The sequence below is a fragment of the Microdochium trichocladiopsis genome (assembly GCF_020744255.1).
Source record: "Microdochium trichocladiopsis strain MPI-CAGE-CH-0230 chromosome Unknown B0I36scaffold_2, whole genome shotgun sequence".
Taxonomy (NCBI): domain Eukaryota; kingdom Fungi; phylum Ascomycota; class Sordariomycetes; order Xylariales; family Microdochiaceae; genus Microdochium; species Microdochium trichocladiopsis.
Genome location: NW_025763545.1, coordinates 290,431 through 315,549, shown reverse-complemented (window position 1 = coordinate 315,549; position 25,119 = coordinate 290,431). Strand labels below are relative to the sequence as shown.

Sequence of the window (25,119 nt, the reverse complement as noted above, 5' to 3'; positions counted from 1 at the left end):
ACAACTCCCGGGGCAACACGGACGCCCACGAAAAGGAACCTCGCCCAAATCATTGCTGGCACAACGGGCGCATTCAAGGTCTGTCATGTCCGCCGTACGCTCCCAACCAAGACACATTCCGCCCTCTCACACAAGGCTCATCACAGGAAATCCCCTCCCATGCCCACTTCAAGCATCCTGAGTACAGTTCGACATGGCGGATGATATACCGCCATACTCCGGGAGAAACACAGGCCATGACCCGAGCTCCGATAGCGACAGCGGTACTGTTCCAAGCAGGGACACAAAGCTACATGATGCTGTGACTGCATTCAGACAGAAGCTCCGTAGAGATCCCACCATATCAACGCAGCAGCCCAGGCTCGCGGAGGATGTCACTCCAGGTTCCCATCCTCAGGAAGAAGCGTCAGTACGCCGCATGAGAAATACTTGGGTGGTGCGCCCACGCCAGGAACAAAAGGATGTCGTCCCTATCGAAACGGAAAGCTCGTCCTTAGCGGATTCCGAGGAATCCATGTTCACGGCAAGTCATGTCTCGTCGCACACCGAGACGAGTATATCGGTGTTCAACGGCCTGGACAAGACTAAGCCGGGTCTGGGCAACCTCAAGGAGTTGCCAGTGGGAATTCAAGTCTACGGCGTAGACTTGCCGGGCGACTCTAAGATGCCTGGGCCCACGAACGAGGAGACATCCCTAGTCAACACTGACCAAGCCGTCAACATTCCCAATCCTGCAACGCAGAGCTCTATACTAGCCTCGAACCTTCACATGGGTTACATGACTACCCAGTCGCGAATGGTCGATATGCTCACGCTTCAGAAAGACAGTAAGAGTTTGACACCCGAGGTCAGTATTCTGAACTCCCGCCTCTTTATCCGATTCTGCTTCAAGCAGGATGGTGGAGAGAGCAAGGTCTACAGATTTTCGGTGCCATTATCCAGCATCTCGAAGGCATGCACTATTGTTCGTAGTGGCAACGATAGCAACATCTCGGCGCTCCTGCTATCGTTGAGCGATCCACCCGAGGTCATGGTGACCGTCTCAAAAGAACGATCACACGGCTCGAGTTATCAACATGAACGACCTCGTAATGGAGAGCGAGTCTGGCGCCGGGCGGTCAATCTTCCGCTTGCACATTCTGGTCGGCATGGCCCGATTGTCCTCCACGAAAAGAATCAGATCGACTTTGGTCGATGGAGAGTCTATCGCTTTGATTTGCCAGCCAAGGCCCAGGAGCACTGGCGCGGGATGAAGGGCATACTGGTCAACCACAAAGTCAATTTGAAGTCGATCTTCGCACATGATTTCCAAGCGGTTGATTTCCAAACCCATAACGGCGCGTCACCAAGTCTGTGGCAGAGACTGGACAGGACAAGCCAACTCATCGACTCTTTGACTCTGCTCGATGACGACAAGGACTATCATTTGTCCTTCAGCGTTCGCTATCTGCTGGAAGCTTGTCTGTCACTTGGCGTGTTACATGAAGACAATATCACGTCAGAGTTCTTGCGAAGCTTGCGGAATGGGGACAGCTCAAGTGGGCAATTACGGACATCCAATATGCTAGCCTACATCGCGACGAAAGGCCAAAGATGGTGGGAACCAATGGACATTTTCAAAGACAGGGATATTACCCGCGGCTGCCCCTCTCGTACGCAGAGAATCCCAGAATACTGCTGCCTCGTTCGCAAAGCTGTCGTCACTCCAACAACAATCTATTTCTCTCCACCTACTGTCGAAACTTCTCATCGGATACTTCGAGAATATAAGCACCATCAAGACCATTTCCTGCGAATCCAGTTTCTGGACGAAAAGCATAACGGCAGCATCCGTGGCCAGATCTGGGACGAGGATGGCGATGATGATCACCAAAAGGAAATTTGGGACAGAATCACCCGTACTCTACGAGAAGGTATCCGCATTGGTGGGCACCACTATAGGTTCCTCGCTTACGGCAACTCCCAATTACGAGAGAGCAGTGCGCTGTTTTTCTGCGACGATGGTGACCTCACTTGCGAAGTTATACGGCAGCAAATGGGAACATTCAATACCATCCGGAATGCTGCCAGGTATGCGGCTCGTATGGGTCAGTGCCTATCTACGACGAAAGCTCCAGCGCTTCCCTACTTGTATAACAAAGTCGACATTGTAGATACCGGTAACGAATGGGTATTCACCGACGGGGTTGGGAAAATATCTCCGTTCCTAGCTACGGAGATCATAAAGAGCCCTAGTATCAAACTCAGCAGAAGCAGGAGTGTCGTGCCCTCGGCATTTCAATTCCGCCTTGGTGGCAGCAAGGGTCTTCTTGTAGTATGGGATATTGGTTGGATTGAAGTCCATCTCCGCCCATCCCAAGTCAAGTTCGAGTCCCCGAGCAAAAGGCTTGAGATCATCAAGGTGTCTCGGACAACAATGGCGACCCTGAATCGGCAAACTATCACCATCTTATCGTCCTTGGGAGTACGCGCGGAGGTGTTTCTAAACATGCTTGCGGCACAAATCTCCGACTACGACAGAGTTATGACCGATAGTAAAATCGCGCAACAGATACTCGAAGCCAACAATGATGAGAACGGGGTCCTAGGCGCAATGTCTGAGATGATCGGAGATGGCTTCATGGACGCCCAAGAACCGTTCATGCTGACAATGCTTGACTTGTGGCGCACCTGGTGTCTCAAGCAATTGAAGGACAAGGGACGCTTACATGTCAAAAACGGTGCATTCGTCTTTGGTGGTGTGGATGAGACCAGTAAGTAGAATTGGAAAAGCACAAGCACACAGCTACAACGCGAGTTCACGTAGCTAACAAAGGTTGTTCAAGATACTTTGCGCGGATGGTACCGCGAGAGTACGCTTCTACCTCAAGTATTCTTACAAGTCCCAAACAGCGACGACAAGTACGAAGTGATCACAGGCTTGTGCATAGTGGGACGAAACCCGACACTGCACCCTGGTGATATCCGCCTCGTTGAGGCTGTCGATATCCCGGCGCTGAGGCACCTGCATGACCTAGTTGTGTTCCCGGCCCAGGGTGACCGCGATATCCCCTCGATGTGCTCTGGTGGCGACCTCGACGGTGATGAGTACTTCGTCATCTGGGATCACGAACTCGTTCAGATCCGACAGCATGACCCGATGGAGTTTCGTGTGTCAGCAAAGAATGAGCAGGACAAACCCGTCACAATCAACGATGTGACCGACTTTCTGGTCAATTACATGAAGAACAATTGCCTGGGTATCATTGCCCACGCGCATCTCGCCAACGCCGACCAGTACGGCGCTGGACACCCCAAATGCCTCGAGCTTGCGGCTCTTCACTCCCAGTCTGTCGATTTCAACAAGACAGGGATTCCGGCGAAGATGAAGAAGTCCTTACAGCCCGTGAGTTGGCCACATTTCATGGAAAAGAGGGGAAAGAGCCACGCGTCTCAAACGGTCCTCGGGCAGATATATGATCGTGTTGCCAAGGTCGACTTCCAGCCTCGTTACTCGTACGCATTTGATGCCAGGATACTGCGACGTTTCGACATACCAGACGAACTTTGCGCTCAAGCTGAGGAACTTAAGGCACAGTACGACATTGCCCTCCAGAACATCATGAACCAGTATGGCATCGCAACAGAGTTTGAGGTGTGGTCCACCTTTGTGTTGAGTAAACCTGCGGTCGGCTCTGACTACAAGACCCAAGAGACAATTGGCCTATTGCGCGGTAGCTTGATTGACAATGCCAAGGCGGCCGTCTTCGAGCACCTTGGTTCGCAAAAGGACAAGGATGTTTTGCCATTTGTAGCAGCTTGCTACAGTGTGACAAACAGACAAGTCCAAGAGCGACTGACAGAGCTGAGCGCGACGGCAGAGCCTCCGACTCCGCAGAATATGCCATATATCAGTTTCCCGTGGTTGTTTGACAGGGAGCTTGGCATTCTCGCAACGGGGACAAGGACAGAGCAAGATGGTTCAGTTCAGTCAGAGCTTAGCAGCAACATTATGTCCACCCGGACTTCTGATATGCCGCAGAAAGATGTGCCTGCCAGCGTTTCTGCTTCATTGCAGGGTGAGAATGTGCAGATCGAGGAAGCAAAGGAGTTGGGCGAAGGAGAAGACAGCGACACCTTTGAAGAAGTCGAGGAGGAGGATGCAAACCAGCCGTCTCCTGCATGGATAGGATTCGGAGCTTCCTAAACTTTCCATGGCCAGGCGAGCGGCTCGTTCTTGTTTATCCTTCGGAAGAACAAAACGTTGACAATGCCGTCGACTGAATATGCCAGGAGAGCTTCTTCATCAGCCACCGAGGCGCGAGCACACCCTGCCTGAAGCTGAGCGGACATTGGCTTTTGGCTGAGCTGCTGCGCCACACCTCCGCCCGCCGGAAGCACAAGCGAAAAGGCAAAATGCAGGTGGATCCCGGGGCAATTCTTGGCACGCACATTTTGGACGTGCCGGGCAAGCAAGCTCCAAGTCGCCTGGATGGCAGGCAGGTCAGGCTGGTGAAGGGAGAGAACATCACGAGTGTCCCAGTATAGATATCGACTACCTGAGAATATAGCATGCAAGGTTCCAGAGCCGATGTGATTGCCAGATCTAGTGAAGAAGAATATAAAGTACTGCGACTTTGCAGCCAGAAACGTGACTTGAAGGCACAACCTCACTAGTACCTGGGCGCCTGGAAGCTCCCCTGTGTGCAAGGACACCAGTACCGTCAGGGAATTTTTGGCAGATGCAGTGAAGCCAACCTCCCCAGCAGAATGACAGCAATTGAGCTGTTTCACGCGATGGTAACGAGGATGTCAGGGCCATGCTCAGGTTCGGATTTGTGACGTTGCAGGAAAGACAATTGCAGGTCGAGGCAGCAAGTGCAGCCGTGTCCAGGTGAGCTTTGCTGGCTGCCACTTTGGAAAATTGCCAAAATCCCCCCACATCCAAACCTCGACCTTGCTGCTCCCTCTCCCCCACGAACAGAAGACAGCGAAACGGCCCGACGAATCGACCTCACCCTCACTCCCTCTCTCTCCCTTCTCCTCTCCTCTCGCACACACCGCAGAGCAAAAAAGCAGACGACTCAAAATGGCCGACGTCCAGGAGCTCCTCAGGAAGAAGTTTGGCAACGCCGCCCCGGCCCGCACCGGCGGAAAGGGCACCCCGCGGCAGAAGCAGCGGCGCAACGTCAACCGCGGCGGCAACGACGACAAGAAGCTCCAGGCCGCCCTCAAGAAGCTCAACGTCCAGCCCATCCAGGCCATCGAGGAGGTCAACATGTTCAAGAGCGACGGCAACGTCATCCACTTTGCCGCTCCCAAGGGTACGTCAGGCCTGGCTGTTTGCGTGTCCTAGACCGTTGTTTGTCCAAGCATGGTTGCTGCGAAGAATTCGAGCGTCACCGGACAATTGCGAGAAAGGAGGACCTTGCCGTTCAAGGGGGCACATTTGGAATTGATGAGGACCTGTGCTGACTCCATTCCCCACCACCATCTAGTCCACGCCGCCGTCCCCTCCAACACCTTTGCCATCTACGGCAACGGCGAGGACAAGGAGCTAACTGAGCTCGTCCCCGGCATCCTTAACCAGCTCGGCGCCGACTCGCTCGCCTCGCTCCGCAAGCTCGCCGAGAGCTACCAGAACATGTCCAAGGAGGCTGGTGCCAAGGGCGGTGACGACGAGGACGATGATGACATCCCCGACCTCGTCGCTGGCGAGAACTTTGAGAGCAAGGTCGAATAAGCGATACATCACCACCAAAAAAAAGGCTTGGGGAAATCCCCACTTGGCCGGCTCCGGGAAAGTCATGACCTGCACATAAGTTGATTGCACAAGGATAGCTTGAAGGCGAGGGAAGTGGTTTCTTGGAGTCAGGGAACGGGGATACCTCTTTCACGAGACGATCACGGACATTTCGAAGCCGGACAGGCATGGGCCGCAGGACCACAGCCACATATGGACACGAGAGCTGAAGTGGAGCGAGAGCTTCATTCTCGGCACGTTGATATCGATGACTTCATTGCCATCAGTGAGAAAAGATACCAATTTCTCATGTGAATCAAAAATAAGAAGAACAAAAAAAAAGCGAGAAACTTTCCACAAAATCTTTCGGGGCAATTTGTTTTGATTCGTAGGACAAAAGGAAAACACACGGAGTTCTGGGCATACAAAATAATGATCTCCTGGGTTGTTGGGTTCTTCGTTTGTTCTTAATGCTATGTATGCCCGTGCCGTGCACGATTGAAAACGTACTATCTGCTCCAAGTCGGCCCTTCACTGACTCTACATGTATGCCGTTGTGCATCTTCGCGCGTCACGCAAGATCGAATTCCTCATCGCCACTGTTCCTGACCCAGCCCTTCAGAGCATCCTTCTTGGCTACGTCCTTGGCACTCCTCCTGGCGGCCAGCATCGGGGATTGCTTGACCTCGTCATAGGACCGGCTTCCCTGCAGGACGGCTCGCAGTTCCTGTGCGGCAGACGGTTGTTCCCCTGAAGCGTCACCGGCGGTGCTCTCGCTATCCAACAGTATATCAGCAATTTCAGCTGCCAGAGACCACATTCTTTTCCTCGAAGTGAAGCTTGCGCCACGGGCGTCGAACTGCTTGCGGCCCTGCAGCACACCTCCAAGGGTGCCTTCCTCCAAGCCCGACCGGGTCCAGGCGACTGCGAGGTTGGACGCTGCGATTTTGGGCGCTGTAGGTGTATCTGCTGCGGCGGCAGCGGCACGTGCTGTGACTGACCACTTGGAGTAGTGAAACTCGCCTGCCGCGGCGCTATCAGCCGGTACAGTGAGCACCTGGAATGTGCGGAAGTGGTATCCGCCTCTTCTGGATGAGGAGGTGGCAGAACCCGAGACTAGTGACAGCGACGAGTAGAGCAGCGGTGCCATCCGACCTGCCTGCTCTGAATCTGCCGAGAAAGCCCGCGCACAGCCACTCTCAGAGAACTGACTTTCGGGCATGATGATCGTGGAGAGATAGACATGCTCCGGATCCACGAGGAGCGAGCTGATGCTGCTGAGCAAGGAGGTGCACTGTTTCAGAGAGAGCTTGTCGGAGCACGACTTGGACAATGTAGGAGGAGCATCGCCACGAGAAGGCTTGCGGCGGACGACGCCGAGCTGGCTGAAGAACCCGCGGCCCAGTAGTAGGCCATGGTCGTCGTTGTCGTCGCAAGTGGAATCGCCCGGATGCGGTGTGTCCGCGGATGTAGACGCAGCTGGGAGCTCCCATGGGCTGGCGTCCTCCTGCGCCGCCATTGTCAACTCCATGCTTGCGTCACCGCATGGAGCTTCAGAGCAGTACATGTGCAAAGTCATGTCCTCACGCCACGTGAATGGCTGAGCATGCCATGTCTGTTTCAGAACAGCATCGTTGTCGCCGCAATCTGTATCGGCGGCAACCATGCTCTTCGCCCGACGGCATAGGAACAACGAGGAAGGATCAGGCTCGCTCGCGAGTCTTTTGCATTCGTCAAGCACGAACCGGTTAAATGCCCGGATCGCAAGCACTTCTGCATGCCAGTCGTGGATGACATTGCCCCGGGCCAAAGGTAGTTTGCTCGAAGGCAGACATTTCATCCCAGTACTGGTCGAAGCAGTCAGCACTTGTATTTTGGGGTTCGACCTTGAGCCAAGAATACTCACGCCACGGATAGACAGTATAGCTCGCCATCTGAAGCCTGGGCTACTATGCCGCTCAGGGGCACCCATTCGTGTAAGCCATTTCCTCTAACGGCAGGTCTCCTCTTTGCCGGCAATTTCTGGAATTCTTGTTGCACTAGATGCGCAATGCGCTCTGGGTCGACCGTCATAGAGACATGCCGTGAACCTGGAGATCCTGTACCACACCAGGCTGTGTCGAAGGGCGATGGACGTGGTTAATGATGTGAACGGATGCTCTTATGTCAGCAGTGAATCCTCGCCTTGAAGTCTGGAGATGCGCCAAGCGAAACATTCGGGCAATGACATCCTGGCCGGGCAGAGACCCACTCCAGACTGCGCTAGGTTGGCGCACTCAGCCACAGATGCAGCGCCGGCCTGAGACCCTAAAATGCACGCTTCAGCCACACCGAGCAATCGCGCGCACACAACCTCGAAATTTCGAAATTGTCAAGTCTTGACCCAGTCCCGCCGCAGAACAAGCCGCCCTCACCCAAAGGAACACGCGCCAACTAACCCCAACAGCATCACCTATCGACACCGAGGTTCTCACCCACCAACCGTCAAAATGAGAACTTACGAAGACACTTTCTCCGGTGCGAGAATCTACCCTGGCAAGGTACGACACGCCCGACGACTTTGACAATCTTTTTCGCAGAAGACGATGACCGGGGTTGGCGCACATGTCATGACGGACGGAAGTATGGCAGCGGCATTGGCAATCACAGAGAACGGGCCGGGGTGGATGAATACAAACCGCCACTCGATCGCGACGACAAACGAATTGCTCTGGCGCCGATAACGAACCTGGAAGTGATTTGGATGGAGGACCGTCTTGCCATACTGCCGTCTCGAATGCATGCCGCCATCCCCACGTCTCGTCCGATATGAAAGGCCAATCGGCAGTTGCACGACCTACCTCTGTTCAGTATGCTGACAGGCTTTATTCTTCTTCTGCAAACAGGGCAAGCTGTTCGTCCGTGGCGACAGCAAGATCTTCCGCTTCCAGCGGGGCAAGTCCGAGTCGCTCTTCCTCCAGCGCAAGAACCCCCGCCGCATTGCCTGGACCGTCCTCTTCCGCAGACAGCACCGCAAGGGTATCACTGAGGTACGACACACTTCCTGACACGTTTACAAAATACCAATCTCGACCTCTGAAGAGCTCTTGCTTGCTCTACGTCATTTCATTGTGTCCCGAGGAGAGAGAGAGAGAGATTGGCGTTTTTACCGCAGCACGGCAGTGGACTGACATGACACTCTCGCCATACAGGAAGCCGCCAAGAAGCGCACCCGCCGCACCGTCAAGTCCCAGCGTGCCATCGTCGGTGCCTCTCTCGATGTCATCAAGGAGAAGCGCTCCATGAGGCCCGAGGCCCGGTCCGCCGCCCGCCAGGCTGCCATCAAGGAGTCCAAGGAGAAGAAGGCCGAGGCTGCCGCCGCCAAGAAGTCCGAGAAGGCCAAGGCCGCCTCTGGCAAGGGCCAGACCGGCCGCATCGTCGGCAAGCAGGGCGCCAAGGGCGCCGCCCCCAAGGTCCAGGCCCGCACCCGCTAAAGCAAAGCAAAATGAGCCTCGATGAGAAGAAATACCACATCTTTTTCCCCAAAAAAGAAGAAGACCAGACATTTTTTTTGCGATCGGGACAAGGTGTTTCTTTTGTTTCACTGACAACAATGGGGTGCAAAACGGGATAAAGCAAACGGGTTCACAATGGATTTCTTGGGAGACTTTGAGAGAGCTCCTGCTTGACACAAAAAACCAATCAAGGTCTTCTTGCATGAAGGTGCATACGCCCTGGGGGAGGAGATGATGGCTTTGTTTGTTGTTGTCGCGACACGGAGTTTTACCCCCAGGGCGGGATACAAGGAGTAGCGGCGAACGGGACTTGAATGCCACATCATGACGAATTCACGCAAAGGCAGGACAGATCTCTCTCCACGTGGCGTGTCGGCATAGTGGTTGATGTGCCGCTGGCCGGACGCTCGTGGAACACGGCAATACAAACAAAAAAACAAAGCATCATATAAATGTCTCCGGTTTCGTTTGATTATCGTGATCTTACCCGTTCATGACCTAATATGTAATGACTGGATTGTATATTATTCATCCCATGTCAAACCGAACTGCCCATCTGACATTGCTCATAACGAGAGTTCAAACAAGGCTATTGGCGATGCTTGAAAGTAACGGCGACCATGTGCACAGCGAGAAACCACCATATCACATATTGATCGTCGGTTACGATCGCAGTCACCCGCAGTCTGCCATCTATGCACAAGCCATGATAGCAGGACGCTCAGACAAGTGCATCACTCATACAATACATCACCATACTTCTTCATTGACGTGGGCTTTTCTAATTGTCTTTCTTTGTTTTTCTAGTCCTTCTAAGGGAGATCCTGAGTTTTCCGCCCCTCTCTTCCCATCATGGCGCTTCTGGGGACGAAGCCACAGTTGCGATATGTGAGAAGGACCCAAAATCGAGAGAACCTCAACATAGAGAAACAAAGATTCCCCTAGAGCTTGGCGAGCACGGCCTCGACGCTGGAGACGTCCAGGGTCCTTTGGGGCTCCTTCTCGGCGTAGGTGATCTTGCCGTGGTCGACAACGATGGCGTAGCGCGCGGTGCGGGGCCCCATGGTCCAGCCGAGGGCCGTGCTGAACTTGGTCTCGTCGTCGGAGGCGAAGATCTGTGATTTGTGGAAAACACCGCCGTGCCCATTTGATCAGCGAATTGAATAACACGAAAAGAAATGGACGGGAAGAGGGGGGGGAGGAATGGTGAGGGAGGCGGAGGCGGAGAAGAAGGCGTACAATGTAGTCGTCGTGCACGGCGTTGGCCTTGCCCCAGGCGCTCATGACAAAGGCGTCGTTGTAGGCGATGACGACGACCTGGTCGACGCCCGACTTCTTGAGGTCCTCGATCTTGCCGATGAAGCCGGTGATGTGCTGGTTCTGGCACGTCGGGGTGAAGGCTCCGGGGACGGAGACGAGGACTACCTTCTTGTTCTTGAACTCTGCATAGTTGTGGAAAGATGATATCAGCTGACTGTTTGATTGATCTGCTTGTACTCTGTATTGCCCTTCGGGCTTGTGAGGGCTGGGAGTTGGGAGGAGTGGCTCGCGCACCTTTGCTGGCATCATATGTCGTGGGCAGGCCGCAGGCTGTGACGTCGCCCTTGTCCGGGGTGTAAGGCACATACGAGAACTTGACGTCCTCGGGGAAAGTGTCGCCGACCTTGAGAGCAGACATTGTGTGTTTGATTTCTGGCGTCTTTGTCTGATAAAGTTGACAATAAATTAAAGTGTCAAAGGGAAGGGGCTGTCAATACACCGAGATGGAGGGGTTCTGGAGGAGTATCGGAACCAGATGCGGAGCCGAAGGCCGTGGACCCTTGTGGCCAGGCTCTACTACAGGTTGTGCCTGATTACGACACAGAGGCACTCGACTGCGTGATTGTCGGACCCCGCGTTCTCGAAAGGTGCAAGCTCAGCTACAGCGCCAGCCACTCAGTGTGTCCAATTGCTGGGGCGCTATCTAGCTCCCCTAGGGGATCAGTGCGGGCGGGGTGCGCATGGCTCCTGCCAGGTACCGTTTGGTCAGCTTGGCGACACACAAACTAGATCTGCCCAGCTCGTGGTGCTACCAGGACAAGCCTCACGAAAAAAAAGATACCGGTTATCTCCCTGACACCTCGCAACATCATGTGTGCGTCTTCTCTCGACTGAAGATCTCCCGACCTGTCAAGATTTCCACGGCCAGGCATGGCGGAGAGCCCAGACCTTCCGACCATCTGCAAGACCTGTCATGCCGAGTCCCCCGCCCAGTTGGCACCAAATCCGGAAGAAAGTCGACCTGGGAAGGACTCATGTTGAAAAAACCCCGCAGGCTCTCAGCCGTGTACAATGCATACAAGTGGCCAGCCAGGCATCGTGCAAGCCTTTCCCTGGTCCATCTGATCCTAACTTCGGACGCAGTAAAGGTGAGGTTTAAAGATTTGGCGGCCGTGCACAGTGCTCTCTGCCTTGCAATCTCCACCACCAGATCGGGGCTTGTGAGCTAGCATCTCCACAGGGCCGTGCCAAGCCAGATCTATTGCAGTTGTCGATACAAAATTTTACAACATGGCCATGCCACGACACGTCCCAAAAGGCCCACGAATACAGCTCACGGTTGGAAAATGACAGCAAGGTGGCCAGACTGTTCCAGAAGTCCAGACCGCAGCCAGGGTTCCTCTTTACCCACCGTCATAGGGCCTAGTATAGTACAGACATCTATTGACAAATCCCTGCCACGGAGGCCTCGAGTGCCGGGACTATCGTGACGCCGGGACGACACCGGTTCAGGCGTGATCGGACCCTGGTTGCGGGACTAGAGTCAGTAGTTCCTTTGTTCCTGGCGAAACTCGGTGACAATGGGCGTCGGGCACGGCGATGAGTGCCTCTCCCGTGTAAGTGTGCGATTCTGGAATTACTGGAAGCTATCGGAGACCGTTCTGGAAGACTGACTGCGCTCATCGACGTATCCCAGCCGACCAGGGCCTCCAGCCGAGAACCTACCAGGATCCCTCTTGGCCTGGTTGAAAGCACACTCTCTGAAGCATCCAAGCTTTTGACCTGTAACAGCAACTTCGTGAAACGATGGGATGGTAAGTCAGTGTTGTTGTTCTAATAACCCAAGATGATCTCGCGAGCGGGGTCGCGAGATTGAGAGGGCACGGTTGAACAAGTAGGATCACGACGGCAGGGCTCAAGGCTAGGCAAGTGTCACATCTCGGCCAGGGAGCTAAAGGTTCAGACGAGCCACACCGGGTCGTCCACCTTGAGGTCGATCTGGTATGCAAACCTCATGACAATGATGTGCGTTGTGGTAAGCTAATCTGCCACCTCGCTAAGCGGAGCCAAGGGACTAATAAGAACCTCAATAGGTAGGTGATTGTGTGTGGACTGGCGGCGATGCCAGTTTATATAACAGCTTTGGCAGGTTTTGAAGAATGAGATGACTCTCCCTGTTGATACAACTTTCGGGGAAGGACTGCAGGACTAACAAACACTGACACTTGTGTTTGCTCCATTCGCAGATATTACATCAAATCAATCAGTGAACACCAGTCGCGGTAGTCAACTGGCTACTATGTATACAGACTCGGGTCCGACGAGAAGGCTGAGGAAGCCGAGATCCGGCTTGTCAATGCGTGCCGCTCAAGCGATGTGCATTCCCGCCTTCCGAGGCAATTTCCGGGCATCACTAACAACCATCCACATCCAATCACTGGTTCAGCTGCGCTGTGTTGAGCACGCTTATGCAGTCAATCTAATGTCAGTAAAAGTTTCGTTGCACAAATAGGCGAGTTGCCCCGTCTCTACAGAGTACTGCACCTCTTTATCTTGCATTTTGCTCCATTATGCAATTGCCCCATTCAGGCTGGCGCTTGCACTACCGGCGCGAGGGATAACTTAGAGGAGCCGACTTTCTCAGCCCCGACAGAGTGGGCGTGTCGATCTCGGTTGTTCTCTCCGCTCAACTATCACTGAGTTCCGATGACGATCATGCGTGGCTTTTCTTCACAACGGCTTTCCCTTTCCACAGTACAGTAAGTAAGCCCGCTCTAAGTGCCTGAACCAACGTGCGCCCTGAAGCACGGTAAGAGGTCAAAGCATAGGCGGCTATGGCTGTGGCATCTTTCTTTCTTTTGGTTCTACGCACGCCAGTGCGTGCATTACGTAGCAGGCGTCGACGCTGCGGTGCTGAATCGTCGCTTGCCTTACCGTGCAAGTGTGCATAGCTGAGCAGGGGGCCGCACACCCATTCGCGGAGCTGCAAGAGACCCTTGGCCGACCTGAGCGGAAACTAAATGAGGGAGAACAGAGTTTTCGCTTGGGGAGGGGAGCGAACAAGAGTGGTTGTTTCGCTATTGTGCGAGCCGCTATCGAAACGGCCGGACGCCGATCCAACTCTAAAGCCGTCACGCGAAGGAGGCGGGCGGGTGCTTGGCTGCGGTTCGATGTCGGATCCTGCCGCGCGGAACATCTCTGGTATTATGCCGTCTAAATGATGATGCATGTCCCCGGTCCAGCCTGTGGGAACCGGGGAGACATGCCTCTGAAGTTGGGCCGTAGCCCGAGTCTGTCGATGAGAAAGAAATGAGACAAAAAGTGCCTACGGCGCAGGCTGGTCTGAACTGAACACTGGCCTTGCGCTGCCAGGGTGTCTGCCTGGTCGGTCTGGATCATGCACTTCGAGGCTGCAGCGCCGGGTCTTTGCATTTGCAAAATTGCCATTACGGAAGCTGCCGGCGCAGCCTCGTGTGCAAGCGAGCAGCTAGCTGTGAGCTGAGTCGACTCAAATTGGCTGTAGCACAAGCAACATCTGACGCACGGCGCCCGAACCGGACAGCAATAACGAGATGCATTAATGGCCCGAAGTGCAGGCATGTAGATCTGGGCAGCAGGGGTCCCCTTGCTGCCGATCTTGAGGATGGGATGACAGCCAGGGTATGTGGACTCGAGCGTGATCCAAGTGCTGGCACAAAAGAAATGCCAGCACTGTCACAGAGCAATGCGACCAAGGCGGCAAGCCGTAATTGACCTCGACATCGGCAGCTCCGAATTGCCAGCTGGTCCCTCTGGGCTCTTGCAATCTCCCGCCCGGCGCTGGCGTCCCCCGTGGCCGGACGGATGCCTGAGAGCCGGCTCTGGATGGGCCACCTCTTGGAGCGTCGTCGTCGTCGCTCTGGCCGCTGCTGCTGGGCATGCGCATTTGAGTTCGGTGGCGCCTCGACTCTTGAACCCCCCACCTCGCTATCCTCGATCGAGCAGTGTGGCCCGCTGGGCCGGGTTGTTACCCGCAGCGGTTGTCGTTCCGCCCACAGCATGCCATAACATTGCCAGCCAGCCATGGCGCCGGCCTGGATCGCACCCTCACCCACCGCTGCAGGGGTTGCCCCCGGTGGCTGCCAGACTATCGGTCATCACTCAGCACTCATCACCACTCGATCTCTCTCTCTCGAGAGAGAGTGACCGCCTGGTCGCCCTGAACGCTCTCGCGCACACACACCTGCACTTACGTCAAGCCCACATGCATTGCCGAACGATCCATGGCGTTCAGCCAGCCGTGTTGGATGCACAGTTGCAGCCACGACCCGTGCCCTCCTCTATACTGAGGCACGACTGCCCTCTAGGCCGGTGATCTCATATGCCCCAGAGCCCTGGAATGCACACAGCCCGTTGGCCTCTGGTCTCCACGCAGCCGGAGCGGGCACAGGCAGTCACGGTGTTGCACTGGCTAGCCAACGACAGCCTGTAAAGCTCGCTTCATGCTTTAAGCCTCCCGAAGTCACTGCACATGGTGGAGAGACAGGCCATGCAATCTCTGTATCCAGGCCACGCTGCAGAGGCCAGCCCTGCCCTCCGACTGGCTGCCTTCCGCATATTCTCGTCCTCAACTGAGACCACAGCGCGCTTCCGGTTGACCCACCACCAGCCCGACTACCCTTTCGGTCTCTGCGTCTAAAGCTTTGTGCAACAACGGGGCTAAGACATCACGCCCGCAAAAAGTAAAGTTAGCAGCCGAACCCAATCTTTGCACAAGGGTATCCGTGCAGGCCCAGACTAACCTTGAACGTGACCCACGACGACCCAAGGCAGTCCAGGCTAGCAATACAAGGTCCGGCCTGATCAGTAGGGCCCTGAGGGTAGGATTATAACCTCTGGATTAGCGTGGGCAACATCTGAACCTTGAACTGCCCGTCTGCAGTATTTCATCTCCGCCAGGCCCACGCCTGCTTCCGTCCTGCCACTTCTGTAAAAGCCATCCTTGCCGCGTTCCATCTCGCCACGTTTCGTGGAGTTCTCTCGGATTATATTGTTGCCGATCGCGTTGGACAAGCAAGTCTCTTGATGCTACAGCAACGAGACAACTCGCCACCATGGGTCTTCTTCCCCTCAACTACCGGCGCCCTGCCTATGTAGGCAAGCAGCAGTTCAGAAACAGCACCACTTCCTTTGATGAGAAGGGCTCAGTACACTCCGGCCAGTCGGCTTCGTCGGCTGGCATTCCCGATGCCCTTGCTTTTGACAAGATCATCAATGGAGGCACCTGCCCAGTAAGTTGCCTAAGACAGTACGAGCTGAGCTGTCATCTCGTATCACCAACTGACATTTCTTACAGCCATGCACACTCCGGGACTTTATGAACTACTTGGTATACATTGAGCACTCTGCCGAGAACTTGCAGTTCTTCCTCTGGTACAGGGACTACAAGGAGCGGTTCATGTCGGCCGACACGGCAGATCTGTCGCTCGCCGGAGAATGGACTCAAGAGATGGAAGACGAGACCGTGGCCAAGCTTCAGAAAGACGCCGCCGAGCGGATGAAGAAGGAGCCGGCGGCGGCCGACATCTTCAAGGGCACCGACTTTGAAAAGGGTCGTGATGGCGCCATTGACAACAAGGACCCCTTTGGCACTCCCCCGAGGTCCGCTCGCAGCGACGACGACCGCTCCTTTGTGTCCGGAGCGCACTCGGCTACGTCCACGCAGCATACCAAAGCCAGTGATGCTTTCAAGAATGCTGGCGTCAAGCAGCCTTGTGAGTTTAAATATATTCTTGTGTGGTTTGACTTACGAGTTGTGCCGCCTCGCTGACAGTCTCAAAGTCACCATCCAGCCTTTCCGGTCCGAGGTTGTTCGTGTCATTACCACCTACATCGCGGAGGACGCCCCACGACAGCTGAACCTGTCTGCTCGCGAGCGAAAGGTGCTCCTCACGGCCCTTGCGTACACTACCCACCCGTCCGCCTTCCGCAGCGTCGCCCGCACAATTGAGAACACCCTTCGGCGCCAGGCCCACCCCAACTTTATCCGCTGGACCATCTGCAACGGCAACCCTGCCCGTGTCTTCTTCGCGCGCGGCCTCGGTGTTGGCACGATTCTCTTGTCGATCGTCGCTGCTCTAGTCCTCACATTGAGCAAGGCCGGCCGTGGATACCGCGCCATTCCTGCCATTGGCCTGGTCATTGGCATTGCCACGCTGATTGCTGCGTACAAGGGCATGTGTGTCGTGCTGCACGGCATGCATCACCGCCACGTGCGGCCATGGGAACTCTTCGCGGAGCACCAGGAAGAGGGCAAGCTTGACCGCAACAAGACGAGCTTTGACTCGTTCAGCTCCAGCAACAGCTACGAGGACGAGCCGTGGGTCGTCAAGTACGAGAAGCGCAACGTGGTTCGCAAGGTCTTTGACCGCGAGGTCTGGATCCAGGAGCCCGCCCTGCGCACCATCCAGGATACCATCTTTGTCCAGGCGCTGATCGGTGCGGTTATCGGTGCCGGCATTCTCACGGCCATCTTTGTTGCCGTGCCTGGCGGCAACTTCTTCTGAGCTCCCGCCGTCCCGTCACATTCCTTTACAAGTGTTTCAATTTTTTGTGTCTTGTTCTGGAGTCGTTATCTGCCCTTTCTATCTATACCCATGGAGTGAGTGTGTTGTGTTTTTCCTTGAGGGAGTTGTTTCTTGTGTCATTCGGGCGAACTCTCTTTTAAACGTACAAGCTTCACAGCTGTGGTCCTCTCCTCTGTCCATAATCAATAATTGCAAACCAAGGCCCCCCAGAGCTCGCTTTCTGTGAATCTTGATGACGCTTTGTGAAAGGAATCTTGGCGCGAGAACTCCCAACACGCGCCAATGTCCGTTCTTCTGAGCACGCAGTGACAGACGCTGTAGAACAGATTGGGGGGTTATGGATGTGTTAGTGTGGCATCTGTGTCGAGCCCCACAAGAGCAATTCGAAAGTGGTTGAGAAATTGATTCAACCACCATCATTAATAAACCATTCGTATTGGGTATGGCAATTAGGACATATAAATTGTTGTAACCAGGAAAGAAAAAAAAATACCAGGCCATTGGAATCTGGGCGAAAATACCACGGCGTCTGCAGCAGTCGTATTATGGCGAGAAACAGATGCTGAGCACCATCAGTTGACTGGTTGAGGCGCCGCAAATTGGAGGGGGATGCTCCATTTAGCCTGGTCCCCTACTCCACCACGTCTGCAGGCTCGCTCGCGTGCAACGGAACACCCCGCCGTGACTGAACGTAGTGAGCCTCTGGAGCGAACAACCAGCCGAGCCCCCCGGGAAAAACGTGGACAATGTCTCTGATCTCCTCCCGCCAGTCCCGCATGGCTTGATTGCGCGCTCTGCTCGACAGCCTCAACACCACTTAGCAGTAGCCATCGCGGCTGTTGCTGTTGCTGCTGCTGCTCCTCCTCACCTCGGCCATGGCCCAACCAGTACCCCGCGATGAGGCCTACCAGGCCGAGGCTGCGTCAGCCGACCGCGCCGACGACATTGCGACACCGCCGGCGGCCGCGACAGCAGCGATACGGAGGCCACGGACGGCGACCAACACGGCCGAGATTGACAGCACCATCCACCATCCCGGCTCTGTCCGCATCAACGTCAAGGGCGCCTTCATCGTCGACGGCAACGAGCCCGGCACTCCCGCCGCGACGACGTCGACCTCTGCGACCCCGTCGATCCTCGGCGACAGCCCGGGCCTCCCTGCCCACCACCTCGGCAGCAATGGCAGCAGCGGCTTCCACGAGACAAAGGACATCCGCCTGCCGAACCACACGGCCGTGGTGAGCCACATTGCCGTCGACATCGGCGGCTCCCTCGCCAAGCTGGTCTACTTCTCCCGCGAGGCGCACTCGCGGGAGCCCGGCGGCAGGCTCAACTTCCTGTCCTTCGAGACGGACCACATCGACGACTGCATAGAGTTCATGCACCACCTCAAGGACAAGCAGCTCGCGCTCAATGGCTCGGCGCCCTCGGACCTGTGTGTCATGGCCACCGGCGGCGGCTCGTACAAGTACTACGACCGGATACGGAAGCGGCTGGGGATAGATGTGCACCGCGAGGAGGAGATGGAGTGCCTGATCATAGGTGAGTGCGTTCTGATATACCTTTGTCGCCGCCTCGGAAAGGTTGGGAGAGAGGTACGGCATGGCTTATACCAGATATCCCTTCGTGTGTCTTTGCAGGTCTCGACTTCTTCATCACCGAAATCCCTCGCGAGGTGTTTACATACTCGGAGACGGACCCGATGCACTTTGCCGAGCCAGACGAGAACATATACCCTTACATGCTGGTCAACATTGGCTCGGGCGTGAGCATACTCAAGGTGTCCGGGCCGCGGACATATGAGCGCGTCGGCGGCACGTCGCTGGGAGGCGGGACGCTGTGGGGGCTCCTCTCGCTGCTGACGGGCGCCGAGAACTTTGACGAGATGCTCGACATGGCGGCGCACGGGGACAACACGAAGGTTGACATGCTCGTGGGAGACATCTACGGCACCGACTACGGCAAGATTGGGCTCAAGACCACGACGATTGCCAGCTCTTTCGGCAAGGTCTTCCGGATGAAGCGCGAGGCTGGCAACGACGCGGAGGATAGTGGAGGTTATACAGATAGAGATGAGACTCAGGTAGGCGGGCGGCCCCTCGAGGCGAGAAAAGGCGTCTTTGAAACAGGCAGTGATGCTAACACCAACCCAACATGGCAGAACACATCACGACAAGAAACACAAACACCGCAAGAGACGCCACCGTCACAAACATCATCCCACCCGCAACCCGCAGCAACATCGCAAGACTGGGCATACCCGTCTCCAACGCCAGCACCTGCGCCCGCGAGCCTGCAGCCGCCTGCCGCTGCCAGCACCACCACCAGCACCACTGATACGCAGGAATGGGCATACCCGTCACCAGCACCGCCCCTCAAGTCGAGCACGGCCGGCGCCGACCAGCAGCCCGACGACGGGTCCGGCAAGCGCTTCTCGAGCGCCGACATCTCGCGCTCCCTGCTGTTCGCCATCAGCAACAACATCGGCCAGATCGCGTACCTGCAGTCGCGCGTGCACAACCTCAACCACATCTACTTTGGCGGCTCCTTCATCCGCGGGCACCCGCAGACCATGAACACGCTCTCGTACGCCATCAAGTTCTGGTCAAAGGGGTCCAAGCAGGCCTACTTCCTCCGCCACGAGGGCTACCTCGGCGCCGTGGGCGCCTTTCTCAAGCGGCAGCCCCGCAACTGGGGCCGGAGGGGCAGCTTCGAGGAAGGAGGAGGCCAGGCGGGGGGGCTGGAGGCGAGGATGCGGGGCAGGACGGATGCCACTGGCGGCGGCGACTCGGCGAGCTCGTCTGGTGCTGCTGCTGCTGCTGCTGCTGCTGCTTCTTCTTCTTCTTCGGGTGGAGTGACGGCCGGGGGGGCGGCAGCCGGCGCGAATGTGGAGGAGGCAGTTGAGTGAATATGGAGGGCCCTAAAGTGGATGAGCTTGTGCGTCGATCAGCCGTGCAGGATGATGGGGAAACACAGGCGGACTTGTTTTTTTGCCAGGCTCGACGTGTCAAAACGGAAGGGAGTCTCGACATTTCTGTGTTCTGGGGGACACCCAAGCAACGAATTGTAAGCAATTGTTAGGGGGCGCGGTATATGCTAGTAGAGACAAACAAGCGAATTGGATACCCATTAGTTGTTTCTCTTGCCAACTTGAGATGCATGATTCATTTTCTCCTGTCCCAGACGAATCTAGAGTAAATTTCCGCTTGTCGCAGCTGAGAGAAAACAAAATGTGCATGAAAGGGGATCGGGTTAAGCTTGGAAGAAACAAAAACCAGAAAACCCGCAGCATCATTCATTAGCGACAGGAGATATCATAGCCCCCCCCCCCCTGGGGATGAGTGTAATGACAATGGCTGATCAATATCCCGCCCAGTTCTTCGCGCCGCCCGTAGAGTCACAGCTCTTAGGCACAGGCCGGCGTGGGCTTTGTAAGTACACTCGCGTACCTCTCGCTAGGCGTGAGTCGTGGAGTTCTTAGAGAGAACAAGAGGTGAACAATGCCATAGCCGTCCCATATCCCGTGGCAGAGGCGCGGTGCGTGGAGACAAGAAAGTGACAGGGCCGTGAAATGACGGGGGGGGGAGGGGGGGGGAGAAGAAAGAGAAGAAAGATGTCCAAGGCGGCAAGACGGCAATAAAGCAAGACTGGCAAGACTGGCAAGACTGGCAAGACTGACAACTGCACAGGAGGTGAGTGCCCATGCCTTTGGAATTCACAGCCTGCTTCATTTCAGAGGGTGTCAAGGGGCCCAGATTACGTGCCATTGAGATGCTTTTGTGCCCGTCCTGCGAGTTATGCTGTGGTAAAGCTGTCGGCTTGTTTCGAATTGCCGCAATGAGGGTGTTTTGGCACGACAGATATATATATTGAGATCCACGTGATATGCATCTGTCTGGCCAAAGGTGAGTGAACAGATTGACAAGAGTTTATATGAGGTTAGCAAGATTTGTCATTTTGAAGAGGAAGGGGGAAACGGTGAAAACTAGTATATTTCTTCTATTTCCTAGACTCATGTCTACATGGAAAATATTCAAGAAACCAGGGAGGTGGTGATGCGGAGGTTTTCATACAAAGTGGTGGCCTGGAAACTGGGAGAAGGGTTGAATGGATTGATAAAAGAGCCAAGATCAAAAGAAATTGAAAATAGCAACAAAGTTTATTGAGACTGATTTCATGCTACTTGATCTCCCTTTCTTTTCTATTTCTCAGTTCGCTTCTACATTATAACTGGTGACCAAGGTCTCTTTAGAGCCAGCGTGCATCACTCCAGTGTGATTGGTTGCCATATATGCCAGGCGAGATATGCCTTACCATGATGGTTGCCAGAATTACATTTTTGCATAGGTACAGGTATACTTTGCACTTCTTGCTCATCTTTTGATAGACAAAAACAAGGGCCTCAATTCACTCATGTTTCTGCACGTTCATCGAAACCCCATTGAAACACCATGAAATCCATGAATAGAGAGTTTTTAGCAATGACAACAACGACAAGATTAAACTACACATGGGAAGTTGAGTAAAGACAGCCAGACAGGCCCACGAACCATCCGTAGATATTGTCCTAACCTGAACGGAACCATAAACCTGAAAATTAAATCCATTCTACACAATACTCTGTCAATACAAATTGGCCTCACAACCATCCGGAACTGGTCATCAAGAAAATGGACTAGCTAGAGACACGCCTTGGCCCTTTGTGTGTAATTCCACGCGTTAGAAGAGTGCAGGCCCCGCGGAGATAGGACTTCTGATACGCACTGCCAACTCACACAGATGAAAAGAATTAATAAAGGGTATTAGCAACAATTACCACATCGCAATATCAAGTGACATGTCTCACTCCCTCCTTTTCCGCCACCTGCTTCACTGGTGGTTTATTCACGTCAACATATTCGAGATGTAGCATCAAGGACCTCGAAAGGCCGGTCAACTCGATATCCATACCAAGTGTGTTTTGCCTCGTGAAGTTGTGCGCCCACATAGTGCGAGAATTCCTTTGCTACCTTCCTTTCTGCGCAACGCGAAGATGTAGAAAGCGGGAGTGTGTTCTCTGTGCTCCAGGATGGTACGGCCTGCATGCAGGAAGCTCGAGCTGCATCGTGGGTCAGACAGACAGACAGACAGACCAGGTAGCAACCTTGTGAGCCGAGGCACGTTGACAGCAGCCCCATGTTCAGATAGATATGTGTTCCGCACTTTCCGCACGTGCTGGCGAGTGTTTCGCTTCCGTGATTGCGAAGCTGAGAGTCACAAAAGGGAGTACGCAGGAAGAAAAAGAAAACATACAAATGATATAGTCTGGATAGGTGGCTTTTGCGGATCTGTGACAAGGTATGCGAGGTTGCCTGGGTCTATGATATGTATCATTAATATGGTATCTAAGGGCCATGCTGCCGCCAAGACTATTTTTAACGCATAGCGTAATTAGACCTCATGACAGGGCTACCATTGTGCAGGCAGCTAAGGGCATTTAAGGATGGCCGCCACGTGAGCCAGGGAACCCAGTGTCGATCGCGCCGTTGAGGACAAGGTCCATTCGCGACTCGATCGATCAAACGCCTGCGAAGTCGATCTCCCGCGCCTTGATCAAGGTCCGATGAAACACGCAGAATACGTGCATGATCTGGTCCGATTGGACCTTCGGATATCTCCATGTCCTCCTAGGGACCGGTGAGGCTCTGTACAGGGTGTCTGTGGTACATGGGATGGATGGATGGATCCCTGGCTCCCAGCCGCCGCCACCGGAGCAGATCTTCCGAAGTGGAGCTCCCCCGCATATCACAGCGACCCCTTCTTTCTCTTAGGGTCTTCTTGTCTCTCGGATCTTGCCGACGCTTCCCAATGCCCAGGCGACTACCCAGCCAGCCTCGCCAGCCTTCAGCAAGTGGCACAGGCGCGCAAGATACTCGCAACTGGCTTGCGTGGGTCTCTGCGGTCAAGTCTGCTGCCCGGGCAGCATCTTCCGTCCGACGGAAAGAAAGCCTTGGAATCCTTGACCTCGTGTCCGAGCTTGGGGACGACGGCACCCGTTCTTGCCGAGCATCTCAAGATACCAGCGATCCAGGTTGCATGCATGTTAGCGACACTTTGAGGCACCAAACCAACGGGCAGCCACTCTGTGGCAACCCGCCAGACACGGGCGCGGAGGCACAGGCGGAAGCACACGCGACGATCGCAACTGGGCCTGTCATCAGCAGTCGCCGTTAATTGACGTTCCATGCAAATCGGGGACACCCGGCCAGATGAGAACCGTGTGTAAATAGTAACCTCAAAACGGTCACCAACAGAACCGTGTCGCGCTGGCCGGCGGTAGAGTAACGTAACATTGCTTCATCGGCGCACGACCAGGTCCGTCCGAAGGATCCATTTGACTCCCTGTTGGACCTCGCGGCCGGCGTGCTGCAGTCAAACCCGCAAATTAGTCATGAGAATCGTGTACAGACGTGGAGGGGCAACGACACTGTACACATACCAAAAGACAGTCGTCCCCGTGCTTGTGGAGCAAGAGCATACCGGCCTCTGGTGAGATGGCGATGGCCTCCTTCTCGACCTCGCGGTCGTGCGGGAAGAAGACAGTCTCGCCGCCCACACAGTCGTCCGTCAGGTATAACAGCATGGTCCAAGTTGTCTTGCCTGTAGTCTCGACGCCAGCCTCTTGTTTCAAGGTGACCACGTTGGCATCGTCGTCTGGCGGTTGGACGCGTCAGCTTAATATTCAATAGCGGTTCCAAACCTCCAACTTTGACAAAGTGGCGGCGTAATGGTCTGCGAGCATCTTTGTGCCTCCCCACAGCTCGTCTGGCTCGCGCGTCGGACGTTCATGTTGGTACTGGTCGCATCCTAAAACGATGCGATGGCACACGCCCGGTGACTTCACCTGACGAGGGTGGGACAAGCAGCGGAATGACCAGGATACATAGAGGAAGCAAGATAGGACCGCCTTGGCATGAAGGCCCCGAAGCATTGCATCAGGATGGTCTCTGAAACCTCCCAAGTCCTTGACTCTGGGAGGACAAGAAGATGTTGTACTCACAGTGAGAGTCGAAGAAGTGCCCTTTGCAATATCGGTACACTCTGATGTTTGGGTTGAGTCCGATGACTTCGCCACCCCTAACGACAATCTGAATCAGCTTAGGTTTAGACCCCCGCAGGCCGAGAGATTGCCACGGAGGTGCTTCTTCCTTGGCTGAACAGCTGGCCAGGCAGTTATGCCAGCATGCAAAACTCACAGGCGGCACGTCGAGTAGCTGTTGGCAGGGTAGGGTGGTCTCACCAAAGATGACGGAAGGGCTCGCGGAGGACGAGCTCTTGGATGCCTGTCTCAAGCCACAGCCGCTGTGCGAAAGCGGGATCCTGCACCTGGAATCGGTCGTTGACTCGGACAGCCTCGCCTCGCTTGGGCCGGCCAGGCGTGAGGGCCAACGGCAGGCTCTCGACAAAGGTGACGTAGCCACGACACAGACTCTTTGGCCAGAAGTTGCGGACCAGGGCAATCTTGTCAGCTAGCGCTGGCACGGGGAAGTCGACGTCGAGGTCCGCCACTGGCAGGCGAGGTTTGAAGGCGGGCCATGAGGGGGGCTTGCGTGCTGGGTCCTGGGCCAGAGACGGAGAGGCATGGGCCGGGGGCAGGCGTGTCTTCTTGGATGTCTTGTCTTTGGCCATGTGGCTTGCAGCTCTGTTGGCGCCAGGTCGGGCACCTCGCAAGAGTCGCTCGTTGTTGTGACTGGGGGTTGGCAACGTGGTTGGTGGCACTCCATGTCTGGAAATAAGGCTCTCAAGCGACCGACCACACAAAGGTGGGGTTGCAAGGATCTTGACGGGTCAAGCCAGAAGTCGCGTCCAGACAGATCAGCCAACCAACCACCGTTCTCCTCGATCAGAAAAGCAACGCGGACCCAGGACTTCTCAGTGCCGGCATGTTTTGGGTGCCTTGGATGTCTCCTTAGCCTGGATCCGTAAGAAGCCTCTGCCCGAACCTCGAAACACAGCACATCCAAATCCTGTCCGCACCATCTCACCCTGCAGAGGCCATGAGTTTCCGCTAACTTGGGGAGATTTCTGCCCATTGTCC

General features: G+C 55.1%; 9 protein-coding genes across 9 annotated transcripts; 6 read left to right on the top strand and 3 right to left on the bottom strand.

Moving 5' to 3' along the window:
• Nucleotides 1-1,030: 1,030 nt before the first annotated feature.
• On the top strand, nt 1,031-4,186 carry B0I36DRAFT_236102 (RNA dependent RNA polymerase-domain-containing protein; the record flags this gene model as incomplete). The annotated part of the gene is made up of 2 exons (XM_046149444.1): nt 1,031-2,753; nt 2,826-4,186. The coding sequence occupies 2 exons, from the start codon at nt 1,031-1,033 to the stop codon at nt 4,184-4,186; spliced, it is 3,084 nt and encodes a 1,027-aa protein (XP_046016255.1).
• An 882-nt stretch (nt 4,187-5,068) lies between these two features.
• Nucleotides 5,069-5,722, top strand: B0I36DRAFT_371809 (NAC domain-containing protein; the record flags this gene model as incomplete). The annotated part of the gene is made up of 2 exons (XM_046160049.1): nt 5,069-5,303; nt 5,478-5,722. 2 exons carry the CDS (start codon nt 5,069-5,071, stop codon nt 5,720-5,722), a joined length of 480 nt encoding a protein of 159 aa, XP_046016254.1.
• A 447-nt stretch (nt 5,723-6,169) lies between these two features.
• Nucleotides 6,170-7,906, bottom strand: B0I36DRAFT_427851 (adenosine deaminase/editase). The gene is made up of 2 exons (XM_046162437.1): nt 7,629-7,906; nt 6,170-7,569 (listed from the first exon to the last, which is right to left on the bottom strand). The coding sequence occupies exons 1-2, from the start codon at nt 7,793-7,795 to the stop codon at nt 6,294-6,296; spliced, it is 1,443 nt and encodes a 480-aa protein (XP_046016253.1). The 5' UTR covers nt 7,796-7,906; the 3' UTR covers nt 6,170-6,293.
• Nucleotides 7,907-8,098: 192 nt separating this feature from the next.
• B0I36DRAFT_313397 (ribosomal protein L24e) lies at nt 8,099-9,669 on the top strand. Its single transcript, XM_046152614.1, has 3 exons — nt 8,099-8,262; nt 8,608-8,751; nt 8,914-9,669. Exons 1-3 carry the CDS (start codon nt 8,212-8,214, stop codon nt 9,193-9,195), a joined length of 477 nt encoding a protein of 158 aa, XP_046016252.1. The 5' UTR covers nt 8,099-8,211; the 3' UTR covers nt 9,196-9,669.
• Nucleotides 9,670-9,957: 288 nt separating this feature from the next.
• B0I36DRAFT_313392 (Redoxin) lies at nt 9,958-10,976 on the bottom strand. The gene is made up of 3 exons (XM_046152613.1): nt 10,771-10,976; nt 10,456-10,658; nt 9,958-10,331 (listed from the first exon to the last, which is right to left on the bottom strand). The coding sequence occupies exons 1-3, from the start codon at nt 10,892-10,894 to the stop codon at nt 10,158-10,160; spliced, it is 501 nt and encodes a 166-aa protein (XP_046016251.1). The 5' UTR covers nt 10,895-10,976; the 3' UTR covers nt 9,958-10,157.
• Nucleotides 10,977-15,569: 4,593 nt separating this feature from the next.
• B0I36DRAFT_345293 (uncharacterized protein) lies at nt 15,570-17,021 on the top strand (the record flags this gene model as incomplete). Its single annotated transcript, XM_046156344.1, has 3 exons — nt 15,570-15,746; nt 15,812-16,229; nt 16,297-17,021. The coding sequence occupies 3 exons, from the start codon at nt 15,570-15,572 to the stop codon at nt 17,019-17,021; spliced, it is 1,320 nt and encodes a 439-aa protein (XP_046016250.1).
• Nucleotides 17,022-17,733: 712 nt separating this feature from the next.
• On the top strand, nt 17,734-20,254 carry B0I36DRAFT_62089 (fumble-domain-containing protein). Its single transcript, XM_046163107.1, has 3 exons — nt 17,734-18,584; nt 18,683-19,125; nt 19,204-20,254. Exons 1-3 carry the CDS (start codon nt 17,918-17,920, stop codon nt 19,948-19,950), a joined length of 1,857 nt encoding a protein of 618 aa, XP_046016249.1. The 5' UTR covers nt 17,734-17,917; the 3' UTR covers nt 19,951-20,254.
• Nucleotides 20,255-22,592: 2,338 nt separating this feature from the next.
• B0I36DRAFT_62074 (uncharacterized protein) lies at nt 22,593-23,378 on the top strand. Its single transcript, XM_046163106.1, has one exon. The coding sequence runs from the start codon at nt 22,749-22,751 to the stop codon at nt 23,253-23,255; it is 507 nt and encodes a 168-aa protein (XP_046016248.1). The 5' UTR covers nt 22,593-22,748; the 3' UTR covers nt 23,256-23,378.
• B0I36DRAFT_62052 (uncharacterized protein) lies at nt 23,317-24,777 on the bottom strand. Its single transcript, XM_046163105.1, has 4 exons — nt 24,322-24,777; nt 24,082-24,158; nt 23,521-23,735; nt 23,317-23,447 (listed from the first exon to the last, which is right to left on the bottom strand). The coding sequence occupies exons 1-4, from the start codon at nt 24,708-24,710 to the stop codon at nt 23,379-23,381; spliced, it is 750 nt and encodes a 249-aa protein (XP_046016247.1). The 5' UTR covers nt 24,711-24,777; the 3' UTR covers nt 23,317-23,378.
• Nucleotides 24,778-25,119: the final 342 nt, after the last annotated feature.

What these genes read in the sequence shown, in the direction of transcription:
- B0I36DRAFT_62052 (XM_046163105.1), bottom strand. Translation starts at nt 24,710, where the DNA reads ATGGCCAAAGACAAGACATCCAAGAAGACACGCCTGCCCCCGGCCCAT. An exon ending in GCACTTCTTCGACTCTCACT is followed by an intron (nt 23,736 to 24,081) that starts GTGAGTACAACA and finishes TCCAACCGCCAG; the next exon opens with ACGACGATGCCAACGTGGTC. An exon ending in ACGGGGACGACTGTCTTTTG is followed by an intron (nt 23,448 to 23,520) that starts GTATGTGTACAG and finishes GTTTGACTGCAG; the next exon opens with CACGCCGGCCGCGAGGTCCA.
- B0I36DRAFT_62074 (XM_046163106.1), top strand. Translation starts at nt 22,749, where the DNA reads ATGGGATGGATGGATGGATCCCTGGCTCCCAGCCGCCGCCACCGGAGC.
- B0I36DRAFT_62089 (XM_046163107.1), top strand. Translation starts at nt 17,918, where the DNA reads ATGGCCCAACCAGTACCCCGCGATGAGGCCTACCAGGCCGAGGCTGCG. An exon ending in GATGGAGTGCCTGATCATAG is followed by an intron (nt 18,585 to 18,682) that starts GTGAGTGCGTTC and finishes GTGTCTTTGCAG; the next exon opens with GTCTCGACTTCTTCATCACC. An exon ending in CAGATAGAGATGAGACTCAG is followed by an intron (nt 19,126 to 19,203) that starts GTAGGCGGGCGG and finishes CCAACATGGCAG; the next exon opens with AACACATCACGACAAGAAAC.
- B0I36DRAFT_313397 (XM_046152614.1), top strand. Translation starts at nt 8,212, where the DNA reads ATGAGAACTTACGAAGACACTTTCTCCGGTGCGAGAATCTACCCTGGC. An exon ending in CGAGAATCTACCCTGGCAAG is followed by an intron (nt 8,263 to 8,607) that starts GTACGACACGCC and finishes TTCTGCAAACAG; the next exon opens with GGCAAGCTGTTCGTCCGTGG. An exon ending in ACCGCAAGGGTATCACTGAG is followed by an intron (nt 8,752 to 8,913) that starts GTACGACACACT and finishes CTCGCCATACAG; the next exon opens with GAAGCCGCCAAGAAGCGCAC.
- B0I36DRAFT_427851 (XM_046162437.1), bottom strand. Translation starts at nt 7,795, where the DNA reads ATGACGGTCGACCCAGAGCGCATTGCGCATCTAGTGCAACAAGAATTC. An exon ending in CTATACTGTCTATCCGTGGC is followed by an intron (nt 7,570 to 7,628) that starts GTGAGTATTCTT and finishes TGCTTCGACCAG; the next exon opens with TACTGGGATGAAATGTCTGC.
- B0I36DRAFT_313392 (XM_046152613.1), bottom strand. Translation starts at nt 10,894, where the DNA reads ATGTCTGCTCTCAAGGTCGGCGACACTTTCCCCGAGGACGTCAAGTTC. An exon ending in GACATATGATGCCAGCAAAG is followed by an intron (nt 10,659 to 10,770) that starts GTGCGCGAGCCA and finishes ACAACTATGCAG; the next exon opens with AGTTCAAGAACAAGAAGGTA. An exon ending in CCGTGCACGACGACTACATT is followed by an intron (nt 10,332 to 10,455) that starts GTACGCCTTCTT and finishes CACAAATCACAG; the next exon opens with ATCTTCGCCTCCGACGACGA.